Genomic DNA, 20848 nt, shown 5'->3' with positions numbered 1-20848 from the left:
TGGGATTGTAGCAACAGTGGATTGTGCTGCAGGAGGCTGTTTAATCATTTGTTGTAGAGTTTAAGTCTGATTTTGTAAATACCATTTCCAGCACAAACCTTCTGTAGTTTAACCACTTAGCATTCAATTACATTGAGGCATTACAGGCATCAGCAAATTTGTGTGAAAATGAGTTTAAACCAATCTTCTTCTTTTGTTTCTTTTATGAAACCAAGGTATTTCTTGGTGAAATTCAGTAAAAGGGACACTTATCAATACTGTTTTTGCCTGTATGATTGTTTTCAGCTCAGCCTGCAGGAGTGCCTGAAATCCTGAAGAAGTCACTACACAGTTGTTCAGTGAGAGGTGGAGAGGAGGTCTTTATCATCGGCAAAAACTTTCTTAAAGACACCAAAGTCATATTTCAGGAGAATGTCTCTGGTAAGAAATTATTATTTTTAGAAATCTGATTGTCTGTGGATATTTTGGGTTCATGCATTGTAATTGTGCTCCTTTAAACATGCTGCATCTTCTGTCTGTTGCAGATGAGAATTCATGGAAAGCAGAGGCTGAAATTGACATGGAGCTGTTTCACCAGGTAAAATGTGATTGCTCTTGTGTTATTTTTGTACTGAATGAATAAAGAGATTGTTGGATTTTTTTGAAGTGGGGCTTTACCTTTCCATATACAGTGTATGACCTACTGTAGACAGGCGTGGACCTGCAAAGGAGCAAAGCAATGTACTGCTGTGGACGAGAGGAGCTGCAAAATGTATTTTAACCGCCTAAAAAAAAAGGCTCATCCAAAAAAGTGTAAGCGTATGCTCTATTGAGAATACGTTCACCGCTTTATCTTACTGTCAGACATCTTCGTCCTTTGACAAGAAGGCATTCATTTCCCCTCTCAGAACACTGAAGTTACTGAAGTATCGCTGACTCGGTCGGTTTGTTTGTTTTATCGTGTCATTTTGGCATTTTAAAGGTGTTAGTCAGGATTCATCTAAGTCACACAGTAACACAAACAAACTAACCGATTGATGTAGCGGTAGACCAGATACTCCCGTGTTCTGCAAGGAAAAATAACTTTGGTCAAAGGAGTCTTGTGGCTTTGAAGAGTTATCTGCTGGAAAGGGCTGTCTGACACCAAGATAAAGCAGTGAAAATATTCTAAATATAGCGTACACTTACAACTGATATTGAATTTGCGTCTGCCCCCATCCACAGCAGTTCATTGCTTAGTTTCTGTGCCGTTACTCGTCTCTGTTTCTCCAAACTGGGAGAGCGTCACCTGCTTCTGTAAGCAATACACTGACTGACTATGTATAAGTTCCTCATACAACCCGACTTAAAATTCTGAACTATCCCTTTAATGCCAATTACTAATCAGCTGAGTAGAAAGAAGCAGCCTTTTCAGATTTGTATGGGGCTTTAGATGTAATCATCTTAAATGACTGCTGGTTCAAAGGTTTGAGTAGTCTCATTGTGTTCTGACCTAATTACACTCGGTCTCTAAAGCTGTACTGAGTGTGTCTCAACAGTCCAGTTTGAACCTTTGCCCTTGTAAACAAAATGGTCAGAAGTAGGTGAGTTGATGCATCTGCAGCGAATAAAATATGTTTTTTTATGTTGCAGTCATTAGGTGTTATTTGTGTTTTGTTTTAGGTACACTGTGGAGTTTTGTTTACATTCTTTTGTTTCTGACTGATACACATGTTGTGTATCTGCAAAGCCTAACAAGTATATTGTATGCATTTCCTTATTTTTACATAATATAACATTTTAGAGTACTTTTTTTAAACCAGCACTGTTAAAGTTGGCCAGTAGTCTTCTTTTCTGCCCTTTTATGAGGCAATGCTACATTTTCCAAAGCTTTACTGCCACCAGCTGTTTATAGGTGGAATTAAAACGTAATTAAACTGAGTGATTCAGCAATTGCCCGTGTCATTTGATAGATATGGCCGCATGTGGTTGCCCTGAGTAAGAATATCCTAGAGTTATGAACATTGTGAACATAACAGATGAATATTATAAGAACCAAAAGTGTAAAAAAGCTTTCAGTCCAGTGCACACATTGACATTACAACCTCCAACAGTAAGTGTAATGTGTATCACGTCACCCCGTGCTCATGATGTGTCCGTAGGGCAAAAGATACAAAGTGATGATTATTTTTTCACTATTTTCTACCAGTTAGACTTACTGTAGTCTTCATTATTTTTTGCTGACTTTCTTTGAATGATAATCTCTCTAGAATCACGTGATAGTGAAGGTTCCTCCGTACCAGAACCAAGCCATCACCTCTTCAGTGTGTGTGGGGATCTATGTGGTGACGAATGCTGGGAGATCCCATGATGTTCAGCCCTTCACCTACACTCCAGATTCAGGTTTGTTCCTGTTTCAGTTTATTTACTAAATCACACACATTTTCTCTTCATCTGTCTCTTTTTACAATCAACTAATGAGGAGACAAGCTGGTTAGAAAGCATGTAAACTCCTGATGACAAGGTCATAATTTACAGGATCAGAGAAAGTATTAGCAATCAGTTGGAATATCTTTCAACAGCACAATAAACAGCCCAAGTCTTAACTCGGGAATTCAGGCTCATCCACATTCAGGACTCTTATTTTATCGGCACTTTTTCTAATTGTAAGGGCCTTGATGCAAAGTAAACCATGCTATTATTGTGCTGTATGTTTACATGGATTTTCTCATTTTATTAGCTCATAGAGATACAAATCTGTTCATGTTTGCCTTTGTAGCAAAAAATGATGTTCCTGTGAAGAAAGAAGCGCCCTCTCCATTGAAGACTTGTTCATTTGATGAACAAATTAAAGGTTATTTTCTTTTCTTTAACTACTCTTCATTACCATGATTAGCCTCCCATTTGAATGTTTTTAATTTTCTAATACACTGTACTAGTCAGCTCACAGTTGACTGCCACTTCTCTGAATGCTTGAACACAAAGCAAAATAAGACATTTTAAGAATAAGATGTATTCCTTGGTGTTGCTCCTACAGTTCTAGATGGTGCCTTAATGCCTTCGATGTTGCCTTTAGTGAAAAGAGAAGATGTCACTCCGATGGAGGTCACCAGCAACCTCCAATCTTCTGGTGTATTTAAGGTGATATATTGATCTGTAACCTATTTAAATGCCTGATTAGTAACTTTTTCAATGTCAAATCACATAAATGTTTAGTAAAATAAAATTGAGTTCATACTTAATTATCTGGTCTGTAATAGAAGTAAAATGAAACTAAAAACAAAACCTAAAGCACATCTTTCATCTTTTATCTTTTTATTTTGTGTTTTTAGCAGACCGGTGACCTCTGTCCAGCCCCGCAGAACCCAGACATGACTGCAGGTCATCTAAACAAAAACAGACCATTCTCCAACAACCTGTCTCAGCCTGCAGGGGAACCTGACCAAGGCCAGGCTCCTGTTTTTCCCAACACAGAGCCCTTAGGCACTATTCAGAAGCAGGACATTGCAGCCACCAACTCCTTCTCTGTGCCGGCTGACTCTCTGCTCCAGCAGGGATCGCAGCAGTTCCTCCTGGAGCCCAGAGAGGGCCTCGGACAGGAGAGGCCCGGCAACGGCTCTGGAGCTGTGGGGAGACTGTGTGGAGAACCTGCACCTCAACAGCAGCAACTGCCTCTTTTCCCCCCAGACGAAGTAGCCCAGCTGGAGGAGGCAGTGAGGCAGCTTAAAGCCAAAGGTTTCTGTAACTTACCACTTCAGTCTGACAACTCAATGGCTAAACAACAGCAGCAGCAACACATCCAGCACCAACAACAGATCCAAAAACAGCAAATTCAGCAGCAACAAATCCAGCAGCAACAGCTTCAACAGCAGCAGGTTTTGGAGAATTTACAGCAGCAGCTGTTTCAGTCGCAGATTCAGATGCAGTGTGGCATGTTTCAGGACGCCCCTCAGGCTAAGAACGCAGAGCAGCCGGGCTCATCACAGGGAGTGGTGCAAAACCAGGGGACTCTTTTCCAACAGGCCCAGCAGCAGCAGCAGCAGCAGCAACAACAACAGCAGCAGCAGCAGCAGCAACAAGCAGCTCTCTTTCAGCAAGCGAGTGACCTGCTCTCAATTCAGACCAACTTCCTCCAGCAGACCCCCTCACACCCTTCACCACCCATGTTCCACAACCCCGGTGCTTTGGCTGAAACACAAGATCCACAGGGAACTCTCTTCCAAAACACCATGACAGTTCTACAGTCTCAGGACCAGCAGCCCTCAACCCCTGGACTTTTCCTCCCTCAGACATCCCTGTCCTCTCAGCTCACAACCAGTAGTGCTCAACAACAGCAACAACAACAGCAGCAGCAGCAGCAGCAGCTGGCCTTCCTCAGTGCTCTACAAACGCCTGCCCCTGAACCACAATCAGTATTTCAGGCTCAAACCCAGCTCCCCCCATCCAACAGAGAAGCCCCATGGAGCAGCAGCAGCCCCCCAGCCTCAGCCCCACACACAGCCAGCCCAGCAGGCTTCCCTGTTTCAGAACATCTCCCCACATCCATCTGCAAACACACTTTCTCCAGGACAGCAGCAGCAGGCTGGCCTACTGTTCTGCAACAACCCCCTGCCCACTCCAGATCAGGCCTCCAGCCTCCTGTTCAGCAGCCAGGGCCAGATGCCACCGCTGACCAGCAGCAGTTTAGTTTCCCAAGAGCCTCCGAACCCTTCTCTGCTCTTTTCCCAAGCCAGCATGGTGACAGTAAACCAGCAGGATCGCTCTGAGCCCATGGCTTTAGGGAACCCTGCCGACCCCCGACAGCAAGTCATATTTCAGGAGCAACAGCCGATGCAGCTGGGCAGCAGCTCAAACAACCGGCAGGAGCAGCCTGTGGGCCTCTTCATGCCTCAGTCTAACATGGCTTCTCTGCAGGGGGGACTGGCTGCTCAGGAGCTTGCACAGTCAGCCATGTTTGCCTCACAGAATGGCGTGGCGAACCTCCAAACAACCACCTCTTCCCCTGTTCAACAGCCAGGGACTCTGTTTCAGACTGCTGTCAGTGGGAGCATCAATCGGCCCAGCCAGCCTCAACAACCTGGCCTATTCCTTTTTGGGATTCAGAACGGTAAGGAATTGATTAAAAAGTTGCACACCTTTGATCCTGTAGTATGACTGACTGCCAACAAGTGCAGATGGCAAATTTTGTATTAGAACTTTGTTATCTCCATTTGCAAATTGACATATTTTTTACAAGACACTCCCCTTACTCATATAAAGGATAGTAGAGTTAAAGTAAATGGGGAACCAAATGTTAAATTTATGTGCAACCTGAAAAAAAATGACCCTTTTAATTCCCCAAAAACATTGGTTTACAATTTTTATAATTTATTTAGATATTTAATTGTTGAGACTATAATATGAATATAATATGAATTACTAAATTGCTTAATTACCATTTAAAAGATTCTGCTGTACAAATGGGAAAGAATGAATTTTTTTTATTTTTTTTTAAAATGAATTCAGTTGAACCATATTGTGATATCTTAAAACGCTATCTGTTATCTGTAAACTGATAACTATGTAAACTTTTGAAACAAAAGGTATAAAAAGTATAAACAAATGTAAAAATAAATTTCACATTGCAATAAATTTACTAAATGTTGAAAGAAAACTCATTATTCTGATCATAAATTCAGTCCTCTAGCCCCCTCAGTAGTCTTAATAGTTGCTAATTGTCCTTTGATTGCATTTCAATGCACTTGATACGATGTACTCATATTTTTACCAACTAAACTATAGTTGAACATGAAAGTATGTGTGTATTTCAAAAGCAGAGAAAAACTTTGAACATTAAAATTGCTGTACAAACTTACACTGTAACCTGTGGGGTTTGTAAACTCATTCTGTTCCCTCCCTGCAGAATGTGACCAGCTGATGAGTACTCCTGGAAACACACTGTCAGATCAGATTATAGCCATCAGCCAGTCTGGTCAGAACCAAAGAGAAAGTGACGCTCACATCCAGTCTCTGCTCAGCCAGTCCCTGTCTCAATCTGGGCCCGTGCAGAATAGCATGAATGCCTCTCAGAACATGGAGAAGATGGATGACCTGTTGGTCAGCCTGCAGGAAACCGGCAGCAACTTAACTCGCTCATACTAAACTCGTCGTTTCATTTTTATATGTGGAATAATTGTAAAATGTAGAAAAATAGACAAACACTACTACATGCAGTAAAATATGTTGTGAATTAGCCCTGCATCATGAAGTTTGAGACAAACCGATCATTATGTTCTTAAATCTGAACTCTTGTTATTTTTGTGCCTTAAGACATTATCCGGTTTACTTCAGGCGGAGGGTTTATCCGGAAAGAGCAGTGAAGGTGCTGCTGTCATTGCTTAGCCAGTCTCTTTCTCTCGTGATTATTCTCAAGAATGATATGTGTATCTCTAGTTAAGGACAAGCTTGACAAATTAATATCCAGACAGTGAACTAAGAATTTGATTGGGAATTTATTTGCTGAGTAGCCTGGAAAAGTGAATATTTCTTATTGACTTCATGACTGACTCCCCATTGTCACATTGTAATGTGCAGAATTAGATGGACTCCAGGCGAGAACAGGCAAATTGTCATTACTTAGAGAAGAACACCATTTTGTGCTATTTCTTCAACTTTTCCTCCAGAAGTACAGTAATTCAGTGGTATTGTTACTCATTTAACTTGTGAAGTTTTGTGTGTGTCTGACAATAGATTGTCAGTGATGTCATCTGCAGCATCTCTTGGTTTTTGCTGCATTTTCCTAAGTCTCCAAAGTGTCTTATGGTTTCCATGAATAGTGTTCCCTTTAATACTTATTTTGTATATTTGTTGCAGGGAAGGTGGAGTGTGCGATATAGCAGCAAGGTTTAGACAGACTGTGGTATGTATGGTGGAATACATCAATGATGTGGAAGGTAGTTGACGTGGTTTGAAATAATTTTCAGCCAACAGTGCAGAAAGTTTATTGAAAGAAAGTTAGAGATGAGGCAGAGAAATGAGAGGTAGAAGAAAGTGGAAAAGTGTTCTACACTTATTTTGATTATGTAGTCACAAACAAGTGTCTTATATGTGGGTGCTGATTGTTTAAATGTTGTAGCTTGCACCTGATAATATGAATATATTCACTAAAGCAGTGACTTTGGTTTTCATTAATGATATGGAAAGAGGCAGAGCTCAGTAGGTTTATGACTAAAGTAACATATGCATTTTGTTGCTATCTACAAGAGGCCTGGCTAAATTAGATCTAGTTTTGTCTAGACCTGTTGGTGCAGTAATACCTGTAAAATAATATTTCGAAGTTCAGCCAACAGCTGTCAGTGATGCTCTGCACTGCAGGTCACCTCCAGCTGTGACACATCTTTCAGTACAAAATACTTTACAATAGCGATATAGATAAGAAAACATGTTCAGGCTAACATTTAGTCTGAATTCATCAAAACCAAACTGTGTCAGTTTGCTACTTTTTAGAGCAGATTCTCCTTTAAATGCATTACAAAGAGATGAATCTTGTAAGAAAATGTGGTGGTAGAAATATGATAGAAAATACGAAAGAAATAAAACAAATAATGGCTGAGACTTTTATCTTTCACATGTATGTTCAGCACTTTACGATGCTGTTCTTTGTGACCACTTTACTCACTGAGAGTACAGTAAAGTCCCACAAGAGGTGGTGTGGCTTTGTCTCAGCCGCCTCTTCCTCATTGTTTACAGTGAAGAAGACACATTTTTAAAACATGCTGTTACAACTTTCAACTATTCATTCCCAAAACGTATACATTATTTATTCCTCAAAACCAGTGAAACATGCGGATCAATGCATTTTTATTCAAATTATCTCATTTCAGTTGACATATAACTCTTAATCAAACACATCGACAGTAGCGAGAGTAGAATGTTATATAGTATATTATTTTATTCTGTGTTTTAGTGTCATTTTGATGGCATGATTCTGCGTCAGGCACGCATGATAGTGGAATAGTATTCTTAAACCAGCTAGAAAAGAGCCTTTTTTTTTACCAGTTTTATTAATGTGATGGATTTAGTGAATGTAGAGGAGAAGCAAACTGTACATTATACGTCTCATCCAGGTTAAGGTATTAACATGCAGGAACAGAGCCCATTTTACATGTTTTCTTGTAAATGCAGTCGTCTGGAGTCGGCCAGTGGCCTCAGGACCAAAGTTTGACTGGAATCTTGCTTTGCATAAATCCTGATGAAAGGCCAGTTTTATGGCTCGTGAGCTTTTATTTTCTGTTTATTTCTGAAGTAAAAACATAGACATAGATGGCTTCATTATTAGGCACGATGTCCTGCTGCCACACTTTTCTTTCCGTTTGTTGTTTTGTTTTGGGGAAAAAACGCATGTTTGTGTCATGTTTAGTTTCACTTACTGTAAGTGTGCGCATGAACGAGGGGCGGGTCTCTGATGATGACAGAATTAGCTCAGTTTAAAGCCTCAGTTGTTGTCTTGTTTTCTATGTACAGTTTGGTAGAAACACACACACACGTTACATTTATACACTTTAAAGTCAGAAACCGCTGTTTTATGATGGAGACAGTGTAAACTTGACTAATGTGATTTGAGAAACTACGGCGTGTCAGTTTGAACGGTTGTGAGTGGTTTTTAAAGGGACCCTACTCCTGAAGGAAACCTGACGTTGGAGAAAAGGAGCTATCTGTGATCGGCTTTCTTCAACTTGTGAAATAGAAGAACTAAGATTTTCCAGTGTTGAGTATTTATGATTTTATTTCTCTTTGTTTTACAAAGTTTAGATCTTTTATTTTAATCTGTGTAGTACCAGTGCTTCTCTTCGGAGAAGCATATCTAATTTATTTGTGTGTTGTTTATTATCTAAATTGTTTTCCTTAAACGTTGTGTTCAGATCTTCTCTGTATTGATAACAGCAATGTTAATTCGGCCCCCACAACGGCTGATACTGTAACTGGCACCTTGTGAAGATGGTAATGATGCCTTAAAATGAGATTGTTGACTATGAATAACATGTACATTCCTGTGCACAGTTATCTTGTTGGATTTTGTAATAATAATCACCTTAATGTACATGTCAGGTGCTTGCTCAAGGCTTATAATTGGACCCCTGGACTTGTAGTCCCTTTTGACCAAATAGTAAAAAAGGTTTGAATGTCAGAATCAAAAATCCTTCAAAAAAGGACCAACAAATTTCAGTATTTTTTACTTTGAATATAGAACTGAATGTGATTATGCAGCTTGCCTGTAAATGTCTCACGAAGAATGTTCTTTTATACACATACTGTGGAGGTAATTACTTTTTTGAATTACAGTTTCCTCATCTGTGTATTTACAATGTAACTGGAGATCAGAAATATATAAAAGAGTGACTCATTATACAGTCACTACTAACTGTATGGAAGAGAGGGGGATTGTTGATAAAAGTTCTCATATTTCCTTAAGATGCTACAGACTCTAACTTTCTCTTTTCTTGCAATAGAACAAGTGGTTTTCTTTTAACAATACCCATTCATTTAATATCAACAAATTGAATCTGCCATCACAGGTGTTGAAACTGTGTTTCTTTCTTCCTAAAATGTCACTTTAGACACTAGTAGATATCGTACATGTGCCTTGAGGAGGTGATGTTGTAGCGACCAGATAGATGTTTTGCCATAGTTGCCTGTTTAACACTTCGCTGGTTCTGCCAGTTATGATTAGTCCTCGTTAACTAGAATGTTTTAAGCCATAAGACTTTAAATGTACTTTAAATGCTCGACAACAGTGACCAGATAAATGTGGTTGTGGTTGATAAACGTGTAGTGCAATTTCTGTCATGCATCTAAATTGTTTGTACTGAAGTATCCATTGCATTTATGTTATAAAACGTAGATGCAGACAAACTTTCCCTGCAACTGCTATGCAGCTAATATACTGTAAATGTAGATCTGTTAGTTTTTGAATATATATTTTTCTAAATAGCATCTACCATTTTCAGCATAAAGGATAAACCAAAGTAGATGTTCTTTCTATTATTTATGTTGCTTGTGAAATGTTTTATTTTGCTTTGATTGTCTCCTGAAACCGATTTTAGTCTGACTTTTAGAAAATTTCTCTTCTCATTAATGGAGGGTTTTTTTGTGTGTGTGAAACAAGGGTCACTAATTGTTTTTCAGTCTTCTGTATTGCCTTCTTGCTTGTAGGGTTTATGTGGATCCAGGCTTAGTGTTTACTGGTGCAGTGGTTCCTAATATCTCTGATTCATCACAAGTCCTCTGAGTTACCAGGATGTCATGTCATTCTCACAGTAAAAGTCAATACATACCAAAATAGTTTTGACCTGTTATTTAGTAATAATGTGAGTTACAAATTTTGCAAAACATTTGTCCCTGATTTGAGTCTGTTTTTATTATTTTCATAAATCCAACTCCAAATATCTGAAACATCTTTAAAGTCATAAGTGAACCACTCTTCTAGTAAACAGACTATTCAGTCCTGGAAATAGCAAGGGGGAAATTTTGCCATTTTGTTCCTATGTGAACAACTGTCAAATAATCAGCCTTGGGGTAAAAAAAAAAAGCTTTCTTTATATTCGGCTTTTGTTGGGATGTTTTTTTTTTCTCTTGCGATTAAATTTCTGTAAACTTGCTGCTATCTATATTAAACATATATACTTTAAATGTTAGACCTCTGTGCTTTTTTCTCCTTGTTTTTGGTGAAAGCTACTGCAGTAGAAGGTGTGGCTGTGGGATGGGGATACACATTGATCCAGAAATATGTGATTTTAGTTTAAGCTGATACCGTGCCAAAGCACATGCTCTGACTCTGTGTCTGATGGCCGGTGGTTTTTTTATGTAGTTTTCACAGAAAAGCACACGCTCATATATCATATCATCTAAGATAACAATCTGAAATTTGCCCACTTCATAACAACTTGTGTACAGCTCTTTTTTTTTTTTTTTTTTAATGCATACTATGCTGCTGTAAGCCTGCAAATTTCCCCGCTGCGGGACTAATAAAGGATTATCTTATCTTATCTTATCTTAAATCATTGTCATTGACGGGCAAGTTCAACATTTTGCAGCAGGTGTCCCTTGTCAGAGTTTTATCCCTTTGACTTTTCTTGTGTTTTAAGTGACAATTTGCAGTTGTTGAGAAATGTTTGCTCCTCCCACAAGTATATGAGAAAGCTGGGGAGTTATGTTTTATTTTAATGATCAATTATTTCAATCATACATGAATATACAATATACAGGAAATACATTTATTTTTTAAATTACCACACAGGAAAATATAACTCCTTAACCTAGCTTTGACTTTATTAAAAAAAAGATGAACTTCAAGTTGGAAACCAAAAGATGACAGTTATGCCAGCAGCTGTGTTAGATCATCACCTCTGGCTCCTTCATCCTACTATCATTCGCATAAATCATTTACTTTAAGCTGTGTCCTGTTTAACCCTTCTGTTATTCAGGCATCAAGTTTATTTTTTTGCTCTAAACCAAATGAGAAAAAATGCATTTTCATATGATTTGAAAACCCATTTGAGAATTAATCCAAACTTTAGTTTTCACACTTAAGGTAAATTTCTTAAAAATGAGCTGTAATAATTTGATGTAAGTTTGAAGGTGTATCTGTGTAAAATTTGACAGAAGGGTAAGTAAAGAGGTTTTACATCATTAGAGTTAAGAAACCCTACTGTTGGATTTGAAGTTGTGTCTTACATATTTAAACTGGTTGAGGCCTTAATAACCACATTGATTGCCCACCTGATAAATGAAAATTGTACATAAGAAGCATCATCACAGTTGAATTGTAATCAAATAACACATGTAAGCTCAGTATAACATTAAGATTCAGTTTATCAATGTGGCTGTATAGAGAAGGAGGCCAGGCTACTGCTCCACTGAGTCTTGACTGTTATTTAATTATTGAACGAACTCCCCACTGACATCAGGACAGCAGAACCTCCACATCTTCCATCACAAGTTGAAAAATCATCTGTTGAGGCTGCACTTTGACCCATAAAATATTGTTTTTTTTTAAATAAGTAAAGAAAATCTTTCTACATCTCTTATCTCGTGGCATGTATGGCACTTGCAGTAGATCAGCATAAATTAAGTTGATGTACTGGCATGATTGTGGCACTGTTGTGGTCGTACCTTCATGGTTTAATTTGCTTATTGTAAGTCGATTATGAGAAAAGGTTTAGCTCAATAATGTCATGTAATGAGAGGATTAATATAATTGAATTTAAAGAAACACTTTCTTCAGTTAAACTAAATGAGTAGCATTGCATTTTCAAGTGTGATTGTGAAAATCCATTTGAGATTTGATCCAGACTTTAGATAAATTAAAAGCTTAAAAATGAGCTGAAGTCTAATAACTGTGAGTTTTAACTTGTCTGTGTAAAATAAAGACAAACGTTTATGCTGAATTTGAAGCTGTTACTAACTTAAATCTTTGATTAGCACTACTTCAGGTCAAAATCACCTGTTAACCAGCACTTTGTTGTATTTGTAATCAAACAATTAGCCAGGTTATCTATCTATCTAATAACAAAACACAAAACACATGTCCAGCCCTTAATGCTCCAGAAGCAATCATTTGTGGTGCTCGGGACACGGTTGTACTTTATTTCTTCTCTCTTTCCCGTTCACTGTTTTCCGACAGTCACCAAAACGCACCATCAAGTCCTCGCGTGTTTTGCGGCTCTTGCGCGTCATTTGATCTTTGTGAGCGCAGCGTCGACAACATGGCTGACGTGACAGCGTTGGACGGAGAGAAACTCAGCAAAAAGTGAGCTAATTATTTTCTTCCACTGCACGTTTACTATTCCCAACGCTTTACGCGGGGTCGTTATGCTTTAATAAAAACATATTTTAGCAGTTATGAATTTGGCTTCGCAATATTATAAAGTGTTGCATCAGGTCAGAAGATGAAAGCGAAGTGAGGTTGAATCCACGCTCTATAGGGTGACACGCCAAAAGACTACACGTCCCAGGATTCAGCTCTCTTATGGGTCTGGTAGTTGTAGTCCTGGACATGCGCTGAAGCCAATAGCAATAGTGCCTTTTACTGATCGGTAAAACTACAAGACCCACAGTACCATCAAAGAAATGTCCTCCACACAGTGGACGTGAAATCGTTTGGTTTCTTTACCTTGTGTTTGAAATAAATCTTAACTTGTGGGATATTTAGACAGTATTTAAATGATGCTCACTGCGTTGTCCTTCTTTACTTTCTTTGACTTTATTTGCAAGGATAAACCAAACGTTATGTAGTCTCTGACACACCCCTGGCTAACCAAAAGTAAAAGTAATCTGAATTCAAATTCTGTTTCCTACTGTTGTAGTTATTCTCCCTACAGTTATAGAATATATATTGCCTGGTTGGCCAGAGACAGCCTTTGCTGAAGCTGTTACATGCTGTAAGCTACGTTGTCTGTCTTGTTTCTCAGGTCTGTCCGCTGACTGTGGTAGCTCAGCATGCTGTGTCTGCTCAGGGCGGCCAGGCAGCAGCTGTGCCAAGCCTTGGGGGTCAGGGGACAGTGGTTAAAATATGCACAGCCATGTACAGCTGCAGTCTCAGCTCAAATGTACGGGATCCGTTGGAGAGGTGACAAAAGGTTGGTGGATTTCCATTCCAATGAGAAAAACAACCAACCTTTTGTCATCAAAGAAAATGTGGTCCCCTTTCCCTTTCTGCATGAGTGTGTGTCTCTGCTATTAGTTGTTTGATGCGTGGCCTTGTTTTAGAATAAAATGTACGGTGTGGTTATGTTGGAAATCGTAAATTTGTCTGCTGTTGCGTTTTCTTAAACAGTTTGAACATCAATGCAATTTCAGTTGTAGTTGCACCATTGATAGGAAACTATAATATCTAACCGATGACTCATCTTTGATTCCCCTTTGATTCCCCTTTCTCATCAGTGAGCTGAAGAGACGAATGAAAGCTGATAAGAAGGTGGCAGAGAAAGAAGCAAAGGTCAAAGAGCAGTTGGACCAAAAGAAAGAATCCAATGACCAAGGAGCGGAAAATGCCTGTGGGCAGGATGAGGAGACGCTTGACCCAAATGTGAATTCTTTTTCAGTGTTGATCAAAAACCTTACCCTTACTTTTATTATGCCCCTTTAATATTTTGATCTTTTTGTGTAAATAATGTGTTTCCCTCTGTCATAGCAATACTTCAAGATCCGCACCCAGGCAATCCAGGAACTGAAGGGCACAGCAGAGGACCCGTACCCTCACAAGTATCATGTGGACCTGTCACTCACAGAGTTCATCAAGAAATACAGCGATCTTCAGCCTGGAGATCAGCTGACTGATGTTGTTTTCAGTGTTTCAGGTACCATGAATATTTAAAGATCCTACATTTGTTTCTTCCACTTACTATGTGCACTGTACCCCAGTAGTAGATGCCCTGTTAATTATGTTTTATGATTTACAGGCCGTGTCCACGCCAAGAGGGCCTCTGGTGCTAAGCTGATTTTCTACGACCTGCGAGGTGAAGGCGTCAAGTTGCAAGTCATGGCGAACTCAAGGTACAGAATGATAGCCATTGTCACAAAATGTAATTTTAGAGGAAACATGACTGCAGACCGATGAAGAGACCTACAAAGTGGCATCGATGATGAACGGCCTTTTTTCGAGTTAAAACAGAACTTCAAAACCACTCAACCCTCAAACAATATTCCTTGATTATGTGATAGTTTCAGACAGAAGTTCATATCATTACATTTTTGTATTGTGAAATGTTATACAGCATGTCACCATACCTCGTACTATTTGTTCTTCATGTGGATGATTAAGCTTCCAGCGATTTAATTTCTGCATGTTTTCTCCTACACTGTCAGGACCTACAAGTCTGAGGAGGCCTTTGTGGCTATCAACAACAAACTGCGCCGCGGAGATATCATCGGCGTCCGTGGTAACCCAGGAAAGACAAAAAAGGGGGAGTTGAGCATCATTCCCATCGAGATGACTCTACTGTCGCCATGTTTGCACATGTTGCCCCACCTCCACTTTGGCCTCAAAGACAAGGTAAAACCCATCGTGATTAGACTCTCAGATAGTGAGAGACGCACTGCACCTCGTGCTCTTCCTCAAAAAGACACCAAATCACACGTTTCTGCAAATACCACATTTAAAAAGTGAGAGTGGACTACACAAAGCAGAAGCATTGATTCGTATGTCTCAACATTTTCATTTCATTTAGGGCAGTGGATAGTGTGACTAAAACGTCACCACGCAGACTAATCCGCCATTGCCTTTTTAAGTCATAAAAAAGCTTCAAAATTTACAAGATTTACTGACAATTTTTATCTACACTAACTAAACCCAAGAGTTTTGACAGAAGTGCCTCTATCCTGAAAATACAGAAACCGTTTTAGCAGCGTTTCTAGTTGTTTTCTCACTGAACACATGATGGCAGATGATGACTGTTGCTACTACAGGAGGAGTGAGTGTGGTGACTTCCCCGTTCAGTAATATGATCACAAGTAAATCCTCTATTGCACATGCTGCCTTGTTGGCATGGCTTACTGGCACACCTACAAAGGAATATTATTATTGTTCGAAGATATAACCCTTTTTTTTCCTGCTATGACAACTCAGAACTTCACATTGAGAATGTTTGTCGTGGTGTGCTTAAAGTGAAGAATACAGTTTATCTGGTGCAAAGTTACCTGTAAGTTTTGTGGCCTTTTCAGAAATTGTCAGAAGAGGACACATGATTTGTCTTTCTCTTTTCAACAGAGAAAGACGTTTTGAGAGAAGGGATTTTGACCTAATTTTAAAATGACCCCTGCTATCATTAAATAGTTCATCTTTATCAACCAGCGTGAGTTGCAGTGCCACAAAATATAAAACCTCAGAGCTTTCAAGTGTAAAACCTCAGGGCTAAAAGTTATGTTAGTTTTACTGAATTTGCCCACAGTAGCCTGTGTTGATGGGGAGAGGACAAGGTGACCAGTCGATACAACAGCAATGACCAACGTTGAAGCATTTTTTTCTCACCACTGTGTAATATTTCTCTCAAAGGAAACGCGATTCCGCCAGCGCTACTTGGATCTGATTCTCAACGACTACGTGAGGCAAAAGTTCATAACTCGCTCCAAAATCATCACATACCTGCGCAGTTTCCTGGACCAACTGGGCTTTTTGGAGGTAAGAGTTGTTGTCTGTATTGAGAAGTCCAAGTTGACATCGTCACACAACTAATCAATTGAATGTCTTTACAAGCTAAAGACTGAAAATAAAAAGATAGGCATTTTATAATGCTCTAATAGTTTGCAAATTCGTTCCACATTTAAGGAACATAGAATTAGTCTGTGTAATGTAGCTTTACTGTATCATGTGTCTGTTACTTTAGATTGAGACACCGATGATGAACGTCATTCCTGGTGGAGCAGTGGCCCGTCCATTTGTTACTTACCACAATGAACTGGACATGAACCTGTACATGAGGATCGCACCTGAGCTCTACCACAAGGTAATCTGCTTTTCATGAGTCATCCATTCAAGAACTGTCCTTTCTCAGTAATCACTCACTTCCATATTTCTGTTTATTTGTTGTGATTGTTTTGAATATTTTGTACAGAAATACATTTTCTTTGTATAAATCCACTTCACTGTAATTGAAGGGGTTTATTACATGTGTCAGGTGTCTTGATATTAACGCTGCATATCAACCTTTTCCCACAGATGCTTGTGGTTGGAGGAATGGACAGAGTGTATGAGATCGGCCGTCAGTTCAGGAATGAAGGCATCGATCTTACTCACAATCCAGAGTTCACCACCTGTGAATTCTACATGGCATATGCCGATTACTATGACTTGATGGAAATCACTGAGAAACTTCTCTCAGGTAAGTGAAAACAAAGAAAGATAGCATAGTGATAAATGGTTAAACAGGCTAACAAACCAATGAAAAAAGAACCAGCAGTGACTAGCAAAAAACGTTTGCCAGTCTTGTTAAGATTTGACTGGGTTAAGATTGCTTTTGTTAACAATGTCTGACAAACTAAACAGACGGCCCTTCCCTGTACACTGCATGATTGTAATGAATGCCATGAGGGGAGCCTCCTTTGCATTCTACTCCTTTCTCTTTCTGTTTTTAGTTCAGTGAAAGTAAAAGCATGAAGCGTTACGTTAGATGCATTAAGAGCAGACCTGTTTGCACCTGCGTAAGAGGCAACAACAGTCTCCTAAGAGTAAAGTGTCAATTTGGGATAAGGAGACAATTCAACATAAAAAAAATAGTTTCAAGTATGAAATAGGTTATGAGCTATTTTTAAAAAAAAATCGGCCAGCGTGCCATTTCATCTCAGTGTCTTCTCAGTTTTGTTACATGAAAGGTACCCAATAAACAAATAGGAGAACTGCTCTATTTAACTCAGTGTTACCTTCATTTCTTCAGGGATGGTGAAACACATCACTGGAGGATACAAGGTGACTTATCACCCTGAAGGCCCGGAGGGACCGGCCCATGAGATTGACTTCACTCCGCCTTTCAGAAGAGTGAGCATGACACACGACCTGGAGAAGATTATGGGAGTGAAGTTCCCGCCTACTGACAGCTACGACAGTGATGGTGAGAGCCTGTAGAAATGTAGAGCTGGACTTTATGTGAGAAGACAACCGACTCTTAGAACTGAGAGTAACTTTGGTTTCTCTGACACGTTCTCTTTGACAAATATAAGGTTTTGTCTTCATGTATTTTATATATTTCAAATGTTTTTATTCTAACAGCAGATTCCTTTACATGTTTCTCTTTTGCCCTTTTTTTCTTCAGAGACGCGTAAATTCTTTGACGACCTGTGTGCACAGAAAGGAGTTGAATGTCCTCCACCCAGAACCACTGCCCGCCTCCTTGACAAGGTTCTCCATTAATGAACATCAGTAGCTGGTGTACATTTTTTTGTTTTTTACTATGAGATCTTTACTGACACATTTTTCTCCCCACAGTTGGTTGGAGATTTCCTTGAGGTCACCTGTATTAACCCCACATTCATCTGTGAACATCCCCAAATCATGAGTCCCTTAGCAAAATGGTGAGAAACGCCTTGTTTCAGCCTCATATTTATCCTTTAAAGATGTGATGCTCAGGTTTATACTGACACTTCCTCAATTATTACAGGCACAGAACACAGAAAGGCCTAACGGAGCGTTTTGAGCTCTTTGTGATGAAGAAGGAAATCTGCAATGCTTACACTGAGTTGAATGATCCGATTAGACAGAGGGAGCTTTTCGAGCAGCAAGCCATGGTGTGTATAGAAGTATTTGTATTTCCTGGTACATTGTCGCTTTATAAAGGTCAAGTGCGAGTTAATCATTTTTATGGTGTATCCTTATCAGGCCAAAGCAGAGGGCGATGATGAAGCCATGGGCGTTGATGAGACCTTCTGCACAGCTCTGGAATATGGACTGCCACCAACTGCCGGCTGGGGAATGGGCATCGATCGTCTCACAATGTTCCTCACTGACTCCAACAACATCAAGGTAAAGCTGTCGTCTTAATCATGATGCTAGCAGATGCAGTCATTTAAAAAGTCCTTGTACCACAAAGACAAAATATGGAGAGATAGAATGTAAAATATTAAAGGTAAACTGTGGAATTTTGACCACCAGTAGTGGGTCCCACTTTTGTCTCGTACCCCCAAATGACGACTCACATGCACGCAAGTTCCGATATGTGGCGACGCGTATATAATATCTTTTGCAAAATGCTCAAAATACCAGGATGTCCTACTGCATCCAGCATGCTTTTCTGTCTATTCCGACCCACAATCCTCTGTGCAACTGATATATGAGCAAGAGTTCAATATGCAATGTTGTAAGTAGTGTGTCCTAATTGAATGAAAACTGAATGGACAACTAGGCTAAACACACACACACACACTTTGCAAACACATCACTAACGCTAATATTGTTAACAATAAGGTCACTCGCACAACTACACATCGCAACATCTTTGCACCGCAACAGAATAGGCACAGCACACTCTCCTCTCTCTAACCCAACGCACACACACACACATATGCTAGAACCCAAAACACAGACCTTGGCTCCATTTAGGTCCAAAATCAGACGTAAAGACAAGCTCACTTCATGCAACCTGTAGCAGATCTGGCTGGTTGTGTCGTTTTTGGAGGAAAATCGTCTCTCGCGCTTAGTTTTGCATTTTGAATAATGAAAACGGCTGGGCATTTGTAAGCTACTAAAAGATTTTTTTGTGACCATTACAAGTTACAAAAAATTTACTTGCGATTTTAGAGACGCCCGAAAATGTTGCAATTTAGGTTTTTAGGGGTCTGAAGTGTCAATCAAGGGGTCTCCGCTCCCCTAGGACCTCTGTATTTCGCACACTGCTTAAGATCATATATGAGAGCCAAGATAAGGTGAAAACACAAATTGTTATAGTAGGGTAAAAAGTAAAACTTACTACTACTATATAAGAGATAAAATCAATATAGGCTTGTTGATGATCATGCAGTTGGTATGTGTGACCACATGATGGCGTCCCTTAGTCTGTTGTAAAACAACAGTAGATTACATGATTAATGGGACACAAAGAACAATGGACTAAAGAGATAACATTATCAAGAAAGCACATTCCTTTGGCTGTATGCACACATACTTGAGCTGCCAATATCTGTCAGTGGTCTCCTTTTATGTTTGAGCTGAATGTTTTCTTCTGTCATAGGAGGTGCTACTCTTCCCAGCTATGAAGCCTGACGACAACAAGACATCAGCGCCCACAGCGCCCATAGAGGGCACCTCCGTCTAATGACATGACCGCTACTGCTATCAGAGCCGTGCAGGAGTCCGCATGGAGTAAGAGCCTTTACCTCACTGTGGTCATCAGTGGAGCCTGCAGGTTTTTTTTGTTTTATCAATGTTAGTCAGTCAAAGGTTTGATTGTTGCAAAGGGAAATCATCTTCGTCTCGATAAATTGTATTTCTTACACTTCTGCGATCATATTTGCTGTTTTCTCCTTGAGTGATTGTAAGGAGACATTTTAATCCTCATTGTCATCCAGACGGTAAATGGATGGCCTGTGATCAGGAAGTCGTGTGTGGTCTGCTGTTGTATGCAAATTTGGATGAAATATTTTTGAATATACTTTGAGATATTCCACGGGGTGCTTGATTCTTGCTACCAAATACAGAGTAGATACACCACATAATAAAACTCAAGCACCTGTGTTCTCAGTATATTCATCTGTTTTACCAGGTCTGCTTGTATTCCATGTCTTGATACTTTTTAAGCTTGACCTCTGCCAAGAAGTTTAAACATGGCAACAATAAAGTGAATATGAATCAACATTGTTTGCTCTCATGTCTGTTTAAAGAACAAAATCCAATGTATTATGAGTTTACAGAACAGGATTATAGTATTATGATGGCTTTGAGGCTCACTGATTTGAAAATCCTGGTAGCACTGATGATGATGAACATCTTTTCTGTACATGCAAAAACTAATATTTAAATAGTTATCAATGAATTCAAGACTGATACTTTATTTAGTGCTTCGGAGGAAATTATCTTAGACTATTCCACTGGGACAGAGCATAGGGTCTTACATAATTACGCTGACCTTGCAGCTGAATAAATAGCTTAATCAGCATTTACAGTAAGCGTTGCAAGAAAAATAATTAATCTTACAATTATAATGAAATGCCAATAAGCAGTCAAAAGGCTGTCTTTAGATACCTTCATTTTTTTATTCAATGAGAATGCTACTTTAAAAGGACAATCTTTATGATTTCTTACTTTTTAATTAGTGTGTGTATTGTCAAATTTCATGGCACAATTATTTTCTTTCCCACAATTTCTGTTTTGTGTGTTTCAAAGTAACTGAACACATTGTTTTGCCCCCTTAGGAGTGGAACATTTCCC

General features: G+C 39.4%; 2 protein-coding genes across 4 annotated transcripts in view; both read left to right on the top strand.

Moving 5' to 3' along the window:
* Positions 1-10885, top strand: part of nfat5b (nuclear factor of activated T cells 5b) — a 32004-nt gene extending 21119 nt beyond the window's left edge. Inside the window, 9 exon segments of the mRNA XM_054612638.1 lie at positions 286-420; positions 525-577; positions 2229-2361; positions 2738-2812; positions 2996-3099; positions 3291-4392; positions 4395-4468; positions 4471-5065; positions 5861-10885. Coding sequence (XP_054468613.1) covers positions 286-420; positions 525-577; positions 2229-2361; positions 2738-2812; positions 2996-3099; positions 3291-4392; positions 4395-4468; positions 4471-5065; positions 5861-6099 — 2510 coding nt within the window. The 3' untranslated portion in view covers positions 6100-10885.
* A 1728-nt stretch (positions 10886-12613) lies between these two features.
* On the top strand, positions 12614-20273 carry kars1 (lysyl-tRNA synthetase 1). 3 transcript variants are annotated; one of them, XM_054611983.1, is made up of 15 exons: positions 12678-12745; positions 13407-13574; positions 13879-14023; positions 14129-14294; positions 14397-14490; positions 14803-14989; positions 15989-16114; positions 16320-16439; positions 16652-16814; positions 17367-17540; positions 17742-17827; positions 17915-18000; positions 18087-18213; positions 18305-18448; positions 19653-20273. In XM_054611983.1, exons 2-15 carry the CDS (start codon positions 13435-13437, stop codon positions 19734-19736), a joined length of 1842 nt encoding a protein of 613 aa, XP_054467958.1. In that variant the 5' UTR covers positions 12678-12745; positions 13407-13434; the 3' UTR covers positions 19737-20273. The 3 variants fall into 3 exon arrangements, with proteins under 3 accessions (XP_054467966.1, XP_054467958.1, XP_054467975.1); XM_054611991.1 differs by lacking the exon at positions 13407-13574 and having other exon boundaries at positions 12614-12745; XM_054612000.1 differs by lacking the exons at positions 12678-12745; positions 13407-13574 and adding an exon at positions 13246-13264.
* Positions 20274-20848: the final 575 nt, after the last annotated feature.

This window comes from Anoplopoma fimbria, chromosome 2, assembly GCF_027596085.1.
Source record: "Anoplopoma fimbria isolate UVic2021 breed Golden Eagle Sablefish chromosome 2, Afim_UVic_2022, whole genome shotgun sequence".
Classification (NCBI taxonomy): Eukaryota; Metazoa; Chordata; class Actinopteri; order Perciformes; family Anoplopomatidae; genus Anoplopoma; species Anoplopoma fimbria.
The sequence above is the reverse complement of the archived record's forward strand: the minus strand, read 5'-3'. Positions and strand labels throughout refer to the sequence as shown.